Raw genomic sequence first — 16,065 nt, 5'->3', positions numbered from 1 at the left:
AAAATAGTAAAAAATATAAAATCAATTTAAAATAATATTATAAAAGAATTGACTACGTACATAATCTTCAGGACGTAATAGATGACAACGTATTTTAAGTGCACGTGTATCTTCCAAACGATTACGACTTTGTTCTAATAAATTGCGCATTTCTTTTTCATCATCAGAATCATCACAACTAGATGAAGTTGTGGCTGGTATTAGTTTAATACTTTTTTCTAAATTTCTAGAAGAACGACGACGTTCATCAACTTTACGCCGTCTGGTGGATGTATCGCTTTCAGAGGTGCGACGTAATGATTGCGCTGAATGACTCATACCAAAGTCAAGTTTACGATTAATCGAATCTGTACGTTGTTGTTGATAATTGAACTTTTCACCGTTCTTCGGTGTCAAAGCATTAGCTGATGATGACAAAGATATGGTGGGACTACGCGGTTGATTATCTGAAGAGTCTAGTAAAAAGAAAATTAATTATTAATAATTTAAAAATCATATATAAATATAGAATGTACAGTAACATTTCACATACCTTGACACGATTTACGTCGTACTTCTAATGTCTTACGTCGACGCTCGTATTCTAATTCGAGTGCTCGACGACGTCTGGCGTGATCGACACTACTTACAATTGTGTCTTGTGTTATAATTTTTGCCTCATTTTGTTGCAATGAATCCATACGTGGTGGTGACAATGAATCTAAATTGTTGGCAGCCGAAAGTGATGAACAACAATCTGATTGCGAATCGATAAAATTGCTGTTAAAAGTGGGAGACGAAAACCGAAATTTAATATAAATATATTTTTTATATTCTTTGTTTATATATATATAATATTTATACATGTTTATATATTAAATACATAATATATATTTCAATAGCTGAAGGTAACACATACCGATAATCATCGCCAAATTCTAGCAGACGTCGTGCTGCATCTGAATCAAAGCCTTCAGAATAATTTTCTGAATTGTATTTCTCTTGATAATTATCCCAGGCAGTCTCTGAAAAGCTGCTATGATGATCTTCGGTACCTGTGGTATATTCTATGAAATAAAAGAATAACATTTTATTTAAATATAATTAAAGTAATGCTAATTTGTAGAGTAGATAATATAGAGTAAAGGTAAATGGTTTTCAGGAAAGAAAACTCTTAGGTGAAAGCGCTCTTAACCTATAACATATGTTAGCACTAGCATTACAGGGTGTTTTTTTTTTTATTTTCACATTGATATAACTTAAGTCTTAAGTGCAGTAAGAAACTTATTTCATATGGAATTTTTGTCACCAGAACAGATTAAGAGCTCTTTTCCAGATTTAGTTCTGGACTTTGTTTACAAAGCTTTAATGGGTTTTGTTTAATCAATAGTGAAATTGGTATAATAGGACTCTTCTGGTCGCAGTACCGGCTGTTGGGCAATTACACGTTCAATAATAGCTTCTTAAAAAATTGTTTTTGCATATAATACGAAAATAAAAAATTATTATTGTTGTTATTGTTACTTTTGGAGATTTATATAGCACGAAAAAAACAAAAATGAGAAAACGAATGCATGTATAAGGATTGAAAGGTTGAGTGAGGAGAGAATAGTTTGTTTGGGATAATAGAATATATAGAGTAAAGTAATATAGGTTGGGGAGTAAAGAACAAATAAGTTTTCTGATACTCCTTTGGCCAACACTAAATATACCAGGATTGAAACCAGTTATACTATTCAATAAAGAAAATTCTCCGCTTAAAAGTATGTAATTTTTATGAAACATTTAAACTGGGGACTAACAATATTGTATGATTAAGTGAGATGTCCATTTATGAAACCCGGACGCTTTCACTGTATAATATTAGTTTTTTTTTTATAAAACTGAGATCTATCTAAAATTGTTTTAAGAGTTTTATTAATTTTTTTTTTAAATTTTGTAATATTAATTTTGTCACAGCTGTTTTCAATAAACAAAATATTGATTCATCAGCAATTTTTTTTTAAAAATTTAAGCTTATATTCATTACAATCTATTATTTAACTGAGCTAATGTTTATGAGTTCAAAAAACAAATTTAAATAATAATATTTTTATCAACTTTTCTATACATTAAATACTACTGTTTTTGTATACTCGTATTTTCATTAAACTTTGTACCAATTTTTTTTATCTGGAATATATCTGTACCATATAGATAAAAACTATATAAAAAAGTTGATATTGAAAATGTTTTTTTTTGTTTCATTGGATGTTATAAAAAGAAATATATAAACATGGAAGCATTTAATAGATTACAATTAATGGGTGCACTGTAAAATTGCATAAATAATGAAAGTACCTCGCTTTTGTGGCACTGGTGTGACGGCTTGAAACGCAAAGAAAGTGAGTATTTAAAGTAAATTGTGCAATATTTATAGTTAATACAAAGAGTGTTAAGTTAAATATATATATAACTTAAAGAAATAAATTAAATTGTAAATAGTTTAATTTTAAACTAATAACAAAAAGCAATTTTGTGGTTATAAACAAAAAAATAAAAATAAAAAATAAATCAAAATAAAATTAACATATAAAACTTTATAAATGAATTAATAAAAATAAATAAGCTTAAAAGCTTATATATTTTTAAATACATATTAAATACGTAGTATTGTAACTTACCTCCTTGCTGCTCCTCATCATTCATATATGTGGCTAATGCAGCTAATGAGCCTAAACGCGCCTCACTTCGCATATACGCTGTAGTGTATGAGCCAACACGGAAATTGGGTTTCATCAATTGTGCTTCTTCTTCGCTTTCATTTTGTTGTTGCTGTTGCTGCTGCTGTTGTTGCAACTGTTGTTGTTGTTGCTGCTGTTGTTGTTTTGATGCTGTTGCAGTGGCATTGACATTAGCAATTAGTTCCGTTGATGTTGAAGCGGTACTTTTTTGCAAATTCAACAGTGCCGCAGTTATTTCTTGTATTTGCTGAGCTGACATTGATTCACATGATTTCATTAGCAACGTGTGTGTTAATTTAGGAATTTCGGTCGTCTCTTCTGAACCGGAATCGGTTTTTTTGCCTATTGAATAAGCGGCGGCAGCAGCAGCTGTTGTTGTTGTAGAGTTTGAAAGTTTCTTCTTGCGTGTTTTGCGACGCTTAAGTGAACCTTTACTATCATACGTTTTAACAGCTGACCTGTTATGTGCAGCTGATGTGGACGCAACACGCGGACGTCTTGGTGACAATGAATCTAATGCTGATTCACTTATCGAATGTGTAGCCAGATCATTTGTATTATTCACATTTTTAGCTACTTGTGTTGCAGTGGTTAATTGTGACAAACACGATACTGACCATGGACGTTCAGATTTACGACGTGTATTATTTTGACGTCTATTGACTGTTTTGACGATATTTAAACTTTGATTGCTGCTGCCACAACCATGTACAACAGCATTACTATTTGTTATCATGATGGGTTCTGCAGACCCACCCATATGTTCTGTAGAATTTCCATAAGAATTTGTGCTTGTTTGCATGCAAGTTGCTATAGAATCGGTAAAACCTTCTGAAGAATCAGAGACTTGTTGTGGTATAGAATCTGTTTCAGATGCTTCACCAGAAGCTTCACAATCGTCAGTACGATTGTTAGCACCTTTAAGATTATTGCTACCATTTAGCGTATCATGAGTTTTGTTATGCATTTGTGACGGTGTTGTAGGTTGATGCTCCAGCCACTCCTGACAAAGAAAATGATATTATTTATTTTTTATTATTATTATTTTTTTTGGAGTATATACATATGAAATAACAAAAAACCATATGCTTATTGCATTCACTCACCTGTACACGCTGTTTAATGGGTCCCGGCATAATGACTTCGCGTTTCTTCACTGTTGTTGATATTTTCAAAGCGGCGGAATGTTTTTGCTTGGTTGGCGTCTTGAGCGCTTCGTCACGTACTAAATGCTCTGCTTCAAGTACAAGTTGCTTAATGGATTCATGCGATACTTTTCCCTGCAATAAGTAATTAAAACAAAGACATGAAATACACACATAGAAAACTCAAATAGAAAAAGAGTAAAGAGAAATTAATATTACTATTAAGTAAAATAATATTTTATATAAAAATACATATAGTATAATATGAGTAAGTATACTGTAGATATGTGCAAGTAGTATTTGTGTGGAAACGGGTTAATAAAACTCAACTGCTAACTAAATGCGAAAGCACAGTTTAACTCTAATAATGAAAACGGTAGACGTCTGGGCGGGCGGTCACTTATCGCTACTGATGATAATCATGGCTCTTTCATTTGAACGCTCGACTTTATCTCGCTCCTTACACTCTTTCTCAAATAAACAATATACTCAGTTGCAGAAATCTAAGAGTGATTTTCATGCACTTTTTTTTTAAATATATAAAAATAAAAAACAAATGTTTTCGTTTGTTATCTTGGAACTCAATGGATGGTGTTTAATATTTTTATTTTTAAAAGTTAATACATATAATTCTGACACCTCGCTGTTTTATTATGTTTTTTTTTTTGGCAATTTCGAACAAAATAAAATTGATAATTAAAAGAATTTCAATAATTAATATTCTTATACTAATTTTAGACATTTTTGTAGATAAATTTTGCACTTAATCAAATTTTAAATATTTTTTTATTTGAATTATATATACATACATATATTTAGCTATGAGATCAGACTTTCCGTTATAATGCATACAATTGTACTGTAATTGTATGCATTATTGTTTGATTTATTACATCAAATAATTTGCAGCATATTTGGTCCACACTAACTCAATTTGAGCTATAATAATAAAATAAAAATAATAAAAATATATGGACTTAATGTGATAGAGAACATGTGTTGCCTTATCCACATATAGTGACTAATAGCCTATTCACACAGCACAAGTAAGCACAATTTTTTTTGTAAATAAACAAATATGATAAACCAAATTAAGATAAATTTAAGATTTGCTGTGTGAACAGGTTTTTAGCGAAACAAAATCAGTTAAAAGAGGAAAATCACAATGAAAGAGCAAAATCACTATTACTTATGTTGGGTAAATAGAGTTTTAGTCATAAATTAACCAGAATTAAGTATGAACGAAACCAAATACAGAGATTTTTGAATATTTCGCTACGAATGAATATAAGATTGTTTAATGTCAATGTTAAATTGCCACTTTTATATAGCAGTTAGACCAAGATCAGTATATTTTTGAAACTGTAATAAATATTTTTTGAGAAAAGTTACCCTGATGATGACTATAGAATATAGTCGAAATATCGGTTCAAATAAAATCTTTTAAAAAACAAAATATTGTGTATTATCTAACTACTGACAAACTAGTCCGTTAAAAAACAAAATTATTATGAAAAGTGTTATTATATTAAAAGTATTATTATAATTAATTTTATGTTTTTCTTTACATGAATAAACTTGCGAATATGGGAAAAAATTGTTTATTGTACTTATTGTCTAGAGAGTTTTCGAATAACAAAGAAAGAAATAAAGGACAAACACAAAAATTTATTTTTAATTTTATTGAAGTTTGGCTGACCACACAACGCTGTTTCGAGTATTGCCAAGTACTCTTCATCAGTGGTCTTTGGGAATAATCGAATATTATTTAATTAGTTTATAGTCCGTATACAATTTGTTTGGACTGCAAGTGCCAGGCTTAGAACTCGTGCCTGTCAAATTAGAAGCGATGACTAATCGTGTTTATCCACAAGAAGCCAAGGCTGCACAAACTTTCAATGCTCAAGTTCCAGGTTTTATTGTCACTTATTTTTATTTAATTAGTGACAACAACCAACGCACTTGCCGTGCTTTTTAAATAAGAACGAGCTTATAAACTTCAGCTTTATTTTTAGAAACACAAGTTCAGCGAATTGAAAGTTTAACTTTTGGGTTTTGCCTATTTCTTTATTTCTTTTCAAAGCTACTCTTTTTGTAGAGACATTTTGTAATGCATATTGTTTTACTTACTATATGTAAAGCGACCATTTTGGTGCTTTTTACAAAGAAGCTATGCTATGTTATTCTACAAATCCGCTTTCGCGGTTAGGAAAAGTTGAACAATATTATATTTTAACATATTGTTCTTTACTTTTCACAAGTCTAATATTTGAATAAAGTATTAGTGTTACTATAAAGCTACGCTTTCTTTGTATGGGGACAAAGAAGCTTTATTAAAATTTAGAGGGTTTTCGAATAACAAAGAAAGAAATAAAGGACAAACACAAAAATTTATTTTTAATTTTATTGAAGTTTGGCTGACCATACAACGCTGTTTCGAGTATTACCAAGTACTCTTCATCAGTGGTCTTTGGGAATAATCGAATATTATTTAATTAGTTTATAGTCCGTATATAATTTGTTTGGACTGCAAGTGCCAGGCTTAGAACTCGTGCCTGTCAAATTAGAAATTAGAAAAACTCCTCTAAAATTTAATAAAGCTTCTTTGTCCCTATACAAAGTAAGTCTAGCTTAACAGCAATACTAATACTTTATTCAAATTTATTGTCTACCAAAAAATGAATCTGTACCAGTAATCTAGTAGTCATAGAAGTAATAATATAATATAATATCCTTCCTTTTTAAATCGTTTGCTACAAGATAAGTTTAGGTGAAGAATACAACTCTACTATAATTAATTCGTCAAATATAGAGCAATATTTGCCATTTTTCATATAAAAGTCATACACACCCCATATAAAAAATATGCCAAAGAGATGCGATAAGTCTAGGTATAAACATATTATACGATTTATAAAGAAATTATTACTATTACATAAAATATGTTTTGAACTGAAGGATATCTCGATTCAAAACAATATAGTAATTCGATAAAGTAATTGTTTTCTTAACATTAAGCATTTATCTATGTTTTTTACATTATGTGAGTGATGTTAATTCCATGTTGGTCTCAGTCACTGCAAATTTACAGGTATAAAACTAATTGGCATTGCTTAAGATATAGTACACTTGGGGACTAGTGCATAAAGCACTACTATTATAAAAAATGAATATTTCTATTTATTAGGTAAAGTAGAAGAAAATTTTGACTAATCGCAAGCAGAAAAATAGACAAAAACTAATTTATTTATGTAAAGTTTTAAATAGCATTACTATGCAAAATGCTATTTAAAAACTAATAGATTGTATATATTATTAACAAATAGATAGTTTCATTTAACGATATAATAAAGTTTACATCATCAGTAATTATAAGCTCCTTTCAAATGTAAACCAAATTTATTCACACGTAACATGGAATGCTTTAACATATTTAAAACAATTTTACTATTTTGTTAAAATCAAATGTATATATACATATATATATATATATATACATATATGTATATAGTGTTTTTATTTGAAAAGATGTGCTGAAAATTGTTGAAGCATAATGAACTTCCGTTAAAAATATTCAATTTAGTTAAATTTATGCTCTAATAAATTTTATATATGATTATAAGCATAAAAAACATTAAAAGTTTATTGTTTCAAATTTACAAGTAATTACCATGGAGAATTCAGAACTTACAGATACATAGAATAGTTCACATATTTCTCATAAACAAAACATTACCAATGAATCTACAATCAGAAATTCTGTTTCTGTTCAAATTTAATTGAAAATTCAAGGTTTTCCCAACAATAAAAAGTGAATTGCTTTAGCCTCCAGAAATGCTTGGCATTTGATTTTCCATTGATTTTTTTAATGTTCTTGAAAGTACGAAACGAAAAGTGAAAAATTAAAATAAGCTTAACTGATTTGGGTGAGCCAATTAATTTTATTACCTGAAATGTTTTTTTTTAATAGTATAAATACTATTTTTAATTATTTATTTAAGTTTTTGTAATCATGAAATCGTATAATTTTTTTTTGGTAATATTTGAATCTTATATATTACTTAGATGGATTATTTTTCATAAATTGCATTTTAAATTACTGTACGAATTTTTGATATTATTTATGGATTATGAGATTATTCGCGAATGGTAAGAAAACAGCTTTATTGAATTCTGTTAGGCCCAAACGTGTTCTTAAAACAAATGACAATGATTCCTGCAGTGTCTTGAGATAAAGAATAAAATTATTATTAGATAATAGAAAATATCTTCTTGAACCATTGTACATCCCTTTTCATAAGTAATAATATTTATAAAATATAATAAATATATATCATATATGTTATATATAACTGATACTTTTAATAGTAAGAATTTGTGAGATCAATAGTGTGTCAAGAAACAATTTGTAAAGATATATGCAATTCTATTGGTGTATTGTTTTGTCTTATATTTGCATTATCTGCAACTGCTGGTACTTTGTTCCAGCAGCTTTAGATATTTTTTTAATTTAGTAACTAATAACTATAACGTGGGGAAATATAGTTTCCATAAGCAAATATGAATTTTTATTTAGTATTTAAATAGGACTAGATACTATAAAAAGAATTAGAATTGTCACATTTTTATCCATTAAATATTGTTATTAAAATTTTTGTCCAACGATTAATGGTACGAATTGTCCAAATTTTTTTATGGGTCTGAAAACCCATAACTCACAAAACCATTGGAAAATAAAAATATCAACATGATGGAGGTATTGAATGTCTGACTAGATCACTTTAAGTAATTATATTGAGTATGTTTCACATCATCGACAATTTAGATTGAATGAGACCTTTAACTTGTCAACTACAACTTATATGGGAGAGCTTTGGGTATCCTAGATCTTACGTAGGTATTACAGGTAATGCTTAGTTAGTTTATGGAACAGCAATACAAAGTTTTGAAAATAAAAAGGAAAAGAAGAATGTTTGGAAAAAGAATCGGAAAAAAATGTAGATATTAATCTACATTGTAGATTATTGTAGCACTAAAGTAGTCTCTCTCTCTCTCTCTCTCTATGAAATTATTCATAGACAGATTTATTATTATCTGCCTATAATTATTCATAAACTATTAGTCATATACTTAAGAGAAAGGTAGAAAGGAACGTAACGAGCTAAACCTTCGACAAAGTGGTAAAGGTGCACAAGTTTTGAATAATTTTAATAACACAAGAATAAATAATATATATTATTTATTACTAACAAAATAAAAATATTTTTTTCTTATTTTTTTGACGTGCTCTTCAAATGTGACATTTTATGTAAGTTATCAACATTTTTTTGCACTTTCTAATAGTTTCTTTAAAGTAAACTTCTGAATACGGGCCTGAAAGTAATATTATCAAAAGTTCGTAGCACTAACAGCTAGTTGAGTGAGACAAGTACTATTATTTTCAATTATAAAATTAATTTTAATTAAATATTTTTGAAGCAGATATTACGTCAATATTATTTGGTTCATTAGAGGTTTGACGTTATTGTGTTATTATCTTTTATATTATATATATATAATTATTTTAAAATGACTTGTATTTATATGCATATAAATATATAATCGAATTTTACAGAATTATTATACATATGAGATCTAATCTAATTTTTGTATCTAATTTAACTTAATTTTATATTATATATTTAATGTATGTATTTAAAAGTATACACGCCTATCTACTATAATTAACAAATTGCATATATAATTATGCAATATTATTTCGTAAAGATACTTATCTTCTTTTGCAATTCACTTTGAAACGAAAGATATCATTTAACAACTATAGATAAGAAGATAATGTACATAACAAAGGGATAATATTAATAAAAACTGTTACTGGGATTTTTGTGAAGTTAAACATTTTCTATAACTTTATTACTAATTTCACTTACTTAAGTGCATTGTATAAACGAAGGTCTCAAATATAGAAGTTTATATGTCAAAATTAAGTATGCAATATTTTGCTAATGGATCCCTCCACTGTTTTTAATTATTTATCATATAAAAGCCTTGTTTTATAACTTACAAACCTTCAATGGATCCCATATAACTGTTATGATATTTGCACAATAAAAGATCTATAGTAAATCGTAGGGGTCAAAACTACAGATATATAAATCATATAAAGTACTTACGAAATCTTAAATGTATAAAAGCGCAAATGCCAATATTTAATGTCTAAAAACAACAAAAAATTTTAGGAAACTAAAAAGATGACACTTGAAAATTAGGATCCAACTAATAAATTAGACTTAGTATGACGAAAAAACTTCTAAAAAATTTGCGAAATTAATGTTTGAGAATCTTTATTATCGTTCTTATGAATTACAGAACTTGATTCGACCGGCAGAACTGTCATTTAAATCTGTTAGTGACATTATGATAATGACATTTTTGGCATGAAATCCATCGCTATATCAATGGTGTCAAAAAATCTCAATTTTAAGCAAAAAGAGAATGGAAAGCAAGTTGATGAATGACTTCTTGAGCTTCTATATTATGAGCCCATTATCTATAGTTTTTTAAATGCATTTGGTTTATATAGAACTATTGCAATAATACTGACTGCATTAAAATTATTTATCTGATACTGATGCATTATTGATTGCTTTACAAGTATTTATCTGAGTCATCTAAAAATAGATAATGTGTGAGGGACAAATAGATTGTTACCAAAAAAAAAGTGATTAGTAAAAATGAATACATAGTAACCAATCAGTAGAGTCCTGGAATCATTATAAGCACTATTTAAGTAGCAACCATTTTTGTATCATTAATATCTCTTGAACGTGGTCCTAAAATTCTTTCAAGTCAATAATATAGCAGGTTTTCCAGCGTAAATAGTTCTAAACTAAAATTAACAAATGGTTTTCATATGGATATGCTTATGTTATTGACCAATTTTTAAAAGATCGGGCAAAAAGATATGACACCAACACATTCTGTGAAATGTAGAGTGAAACTTCCACATATTTTATCTGCTATTGCCATAAAACATGTCTAGTACTTTCCCCGTGACTTCAATAAACCGTATGATGTTTGGGATGTTTGGGAACTTCACTTAGATCAATGGATTAAATTTTATTGAAGTGAATGTTAGGTGGTTTATTAAGAAAGCAGTTAAACTTTATCAGGTTACTAAACAGAAGAGTGGGGTTTTTACTTAAAGCTATTGAATTTTAATTAATAACTGGACGTTCTTTTTAGGCGGAAAGTAATGGGTAACAGTGCGAGATTCCTTGCTAACATGTTCTGTCATTATTTTATTGTATTTTTTACTTATTGTCAAATTCCGCTTTAACTAAGGGAATTTGTAGATCTCGGTGGAAATTTTCATTTTTAATATTCCATGGGGCAACAGTAATTGTACGCAGTATTTTTGGCTGAGCTCTTTGGATAATTCTAATATTTGAAGCAGTAGTAATACTAAATAGCTGGATATCTTATGTCCAAATTGGTTTTATGATGCTGTTATACAAAAGTACTTTATATTCTAGATACAGAGCTCCCAAAGCTCTAGATTTATTATAAATGAAATAAATAATAGAAGAGATAAGAATAAAGTTAATGTTTAATGATTATATGTGAATAAAGAAATAAAAATTTATGTAGAACCATTTTTTCCTGTAGGTCCTAATAATGTTTTAAATTCTTTCTGAAGAGTTAATAAAATATTATTCTTGAACTAAAAATGTTTTCAATTAATTTAAATAGTTCGACTTTTTATTTCGTAGTATACTATTAGCCAATAAAATAATAAATAATTAAAGTCTTCTGATTCTGATCTTCTATAGTTTGTGTCGCTTATATTCAACAAAATATATTAAAATTTATTGCTTATGTTTGAATTTTTTATATTTTGTTCATACATGCATTTTACAATAAATAAATATAATTAGTATCTTCCTTGAATTGAAGTCGATATTTTTATTTTTAAATCTTAATTATAATTTATGTTGTTAATATAATTATGCTTCTATCATAATTATAATCTATTTGTGTATACAATTTGTAGCGTTGCTTTAATTGCTAAACGAGTCTTCATGTATATATTGTATAAAAAATATATTAATAATTTATTATTTAACATATAATTTAGTATACATATATATAATTTAAAATATAATTTTCAACTGGAAATTAATGTATAACATAACAATATCACTTTTTCACATAAATTTATGTATCGCAGTTATTAAGTAGAAAATAACCGAAAGGCACTTCCACCAAAACCATTTTTACCCACAGTAATTGGAGTCAAGTTTTGAAAAATTATAAACTTCACTAAAAACGGAAACAATTTTTCTTTTAAATATTATACAATTAAATTTGTATGCAAATTTAAAGAGTTGACTACATTCAGTATTGCATATGTAAACTGGTAAGTTTATGTACTACAAAACCATAAATTTTTTTAAAAAAAATAAAAAAAATAAAAAAAATAAAAAAAATATATATTTTCCTTTTATAAATTCAAAATGAAAACTGCGAACGTTCGAACGGAAAAAATAACGATTAAATGATTGAGATAACGAATTGACAACGCATTTTTTAGGCACATTAAAATGTATCTACGTGATTTAGAGCAGCTAATGTCACTTAAAAAGGCTAAAATGTTTCAACTTTAACGACAGAAAGCACCAAATATTGATAACTAACTTGGTTAATAATAGAATCGAATCGAATCGAATTGAATTGCGGAAAATAAAGAGAAGCACAAACTATACGTATTTGGTATATGCATTTTCTTGCTTTTTTTTACTATTTTGAAAAACAGGAGCAACGCCTAACAAAAAAAAAAAGGAAACTTATATTTCAAAGTTGAACAGTTAAACGATTGCCAGGTCTGATAAATAACGAGATACATTTTGCTCACATATAGCAGAGTTAGTTAGTATGTTAATTGGATTCGTTTTTTCCAAATAATTTTTGTGATAATAAATAAGAAAAATTGCAAGATAAACTCAGACCCATAAAATAATAGCAATTTAAGTATTTAATTGCTCAGATACACGCACCTTTCTGTTCGTCCGTGAATTTCAGTTCCATTTCATATAAATGAATTAAATTTATTTAACTTCATTTATGAGATTGTTTTGGTTCAAGCTCGTATCACCTTAACAAAGTGCACAAATTGTAAAACACATTCATTTAAATGTTGTTGTTGTTTTTTTTTTTAATTTTGTATTTAGTCTCTTTTAATTAACAAGAGATTTGATTAAAATTAATTTACTTAATTTTCCACAATTAACGTTTGTTTTATTTTTGCATTTTTATTTATTCTTGTAATTCATTTAATAGCGCAGCTTTTGTTGCTTTGTTAGCAATTTTTTATTAACTGAAATGGAAATTTACTTTGCACTTTTTAAACTTGCAAATTTTGGTGAATTTTTTGCACTGATTTAATGCGCTGCAAACATTTCACTGACACAAACACAACAACAACTTTTCCAAATTCGATACAATTGAGGTTTCGTTTGTTTGAGGTTTCGGAAACGGAGAATACACAATTATACAGCAATTGTGTTAGTTCGATAGATAACACAGCACATAACTAATGTGTAATTGGTCAAATGTGTTTTTGTATCTACGAAATACAAATGAGTTCATTGAAGTGATATACCAGTGAATGTACATACATACATACTTACGGAGTATGTAAATAATGACAACAGCGGAAAAAATTGGTGATTATTTACTCTTTTTGTATTTATTTACTTTAATTTATTTCCGATAAGATAAAAGCAGAAAAAGCAAATCTATTTTTGCACTAATTAATTAATATACACTCAACAAATGCAAAATTATATTGAAGAACAGTTAGGAAGGCAGGCATATATAAGTAAAGGTTTTAGACTAACATTTTCTATTATTTCACAGTACATTCAAGACTTCAACCCCATAAAACCGACTTTTAGATAAACATCACTCAGACCCTGTTCATTGTACACTGAATACAATTCCAATATTTTATAAAAGCGGTTCTTTATGAGGAAACAGATAACGTATACCTTCTGCTCAAAAAGTACTCGGATTTTGTAAATAAAACACAAATTTAAATTTTATTCCAAATTTATTTTATCTCTTTCAAAATAAGCTCCTTCTGAAGCGATACACATATGCCAACGCTTAACCCAATCTTCCATACACTTTTCGTAGGCCCGTGAAGGTATGGCTTTTAGTTCCTTCTGTGAATCCTCTTTTACCGATTCAATCGACTTACCACGAAGGGACAAATTGAGTTTCGGGAACAGGAAAAAGTCGCACGGATCCAGATGTGGCGAATATGGTGCCTGAGCGATGACAGTGGTGCCGTGTGGTCAAAAAATCGCGTACAAAAAGAATTTTCCATAGTAAAAATCGCTAAATGCACAGACACAGACGGACAGATGGCGCTCAAATTTGTACCATATGTCAAGAAAGGGTGTACCAACATAACAAAAAAACAAAAACAACGTAACAAAAAAATTTTTGAAAAAGGTCTATTACTTAAGGAGTAGTTAACAAACAACAAAATCCGGATACTTTTTGAGCAGAAAAGTTAAATACGTAAGGAGCTATTTAAGCTACTTACAGCATGGGATTGAACAATTTTAGATCTGAGTTTTAAGAGGTCGAGACAAGAGCATAAGAAATATTGTATAATGTCGCCATCTCAAACAAAGAGGACATAAGCAGTTGGTAGCGAGACTCTAGATATAGGCTTACACTGTCCATTAAGTAGAAAAGCATTTGCTTAAGGGTTTTTAAACGTTATTGTTTTATATGTTTAGCCTCTTCCACTTTCGGAAACCATTTTATCTTGCCAACTTAAACAAAAAGAAAAAACAAAACAAAATAAAAGAAAAAATAAAATAAAACACAATAGAAATGAAAAAAGACAAAACAAAAGAAACTAACAAAGAAAGAAAAAAACAAAAGGTTTTGGTAGACAAGCATTTAGGTAAGAAAGCACTTCGTAATAGATTTGCACTATGCATTGAAATCTGTAGAAGTAAAAATGACTACTCTGAGTATTAGTCTTGTAAGATTGTAACAATATGTGATAACGAAATATATTATATATTGTTATCGCACTAGAAAATTATTTATAGGACAACAATGACCCAAGTATATGAAAAGTGTATACAACAAACGCATATAACTATGATAAAAGATGGATGTTAAATAGTTTTCAACACCAAAAGAATAAATAGAGTATACAAAAAAAGACATATCCAAAATTTTATCAGCATTCACTTCTTTCTCATTTCTATTTAAAAAGAGATTAAATTCCATTTCGTTTGAATTTTGACCATCCGCTAAGAAAGCAAACTGAATAGATTTACGTGAGACTGATGATATGTCAAAATCGACTTTAACAGGAGCAAGAGAGATGAAGAGAATTACAAGGCACTGAATAGAAAATAACTATTAAAAATCTTAAACTTTTTTATTCTCATTGAGTTACTGTCGAATCTATGGTTAGTTTTGAAAACCAATAGCTTACTATCAATAGTTCCAAATATCAATCTCTTCCCACCACTAGTACATATAAGCCACAATTTATTGGGTACTTTCAAAATATTAACAAATTCAACTATCTCTGTAGATAACTGCTATATTTTTTATGAAAAGTCAAAACAAATAGTCTGTTCAAAATTTATGGTACCAAAGTTTACTTATCAATTTAATGATTAATGTTTATAAAAAATTGTTACTTTATCGACATTTTCAATACCAAAAATTATATATTTATGATACTTTATCATTTATCTGATGTCAAATATAATTTTTAACAAAGATGTATTACGTATACGACTAGATAGATAATAAAAAAATATTGATTTTCTAAATAATCTCAGTTCTTTTATTTTTTAGGGTTGCATAAAAAAATCGGGGTTCTTTGATATAAAGAAAGGACAACTTTATGAAATAAATTATTAGTTCATATAGTGTAGTTCATATTGTATAAGAATGAAGCTTTATATATTCTAGCATTTATGATTACGTATGTGAGTGTAAAATTTGAAAAAAAAAAAATAATAGACGAAAAAAACACATTGGATGAATAATGAAACGTTTCTGCGAATGCCCTAAACTAATCAAGAACAGACTAATTCAAATTGGCGACTATTACCCTTACAATATATGAAACTTGACAGATTTCCAAAGATACTCAGCCTCATAAAAAGCTTAAT

General features: G+C 28.1%; 1 protein-coding gene across 1 annotated transcript in view; it reads right to left on the bottom strand.

Moving 5' to 3' along the window:
* Positions 1–16,065, bottom strand: part of LOC119681774 (putative uncharacterized protein DDB_G0277255) — a 34,756-nt gene that overhangs the window by 3,843 nt on the left and 14,848 nt on the right. The window contains exons 5-9 of the mRNA XM_038095054.1: positions 3,809–3,982; positions 2,643–3,705; positions 899–1,046; positions 533–759; positions 61–455 (exon numbers count right to left, since the gene is read on the bottom strand). Coding sequence (XP_037950982.1) covers positions 61–455; positions 533–759; positions 899–1,046; positions 2,643–3,705; positions 3,809–3,982 — 2,007 coding nt within the window. The remainder of the gene's footprint in view (positions 1–60; positions 456–532; positions 760–898; positions 1,047–2,642; positions 3,706–3,808; positions 3,983–16,065) is intronic.

The sequence above is a fragment of the Teleopsis dalmanni genome, chromosome 1 (genome assembly GCF_002237135.1).
Source record: "Teleopsis dalmanni isolate 2A chromosome 1, ASM223713v2, whole genome shotgun sequence".
In the NCBI taxonomy this organism is placed as follows: Eukaryota; Metazoa; Arthropoda; class Insecta; order Diptera; family Diopsidae; genus Teleopsis; species Teleopsis dalmanni.
Note: the sequence above shows the minus strand (reverse complement) of the source record. Positions and strands in the feature narration are given on the sequence as shown.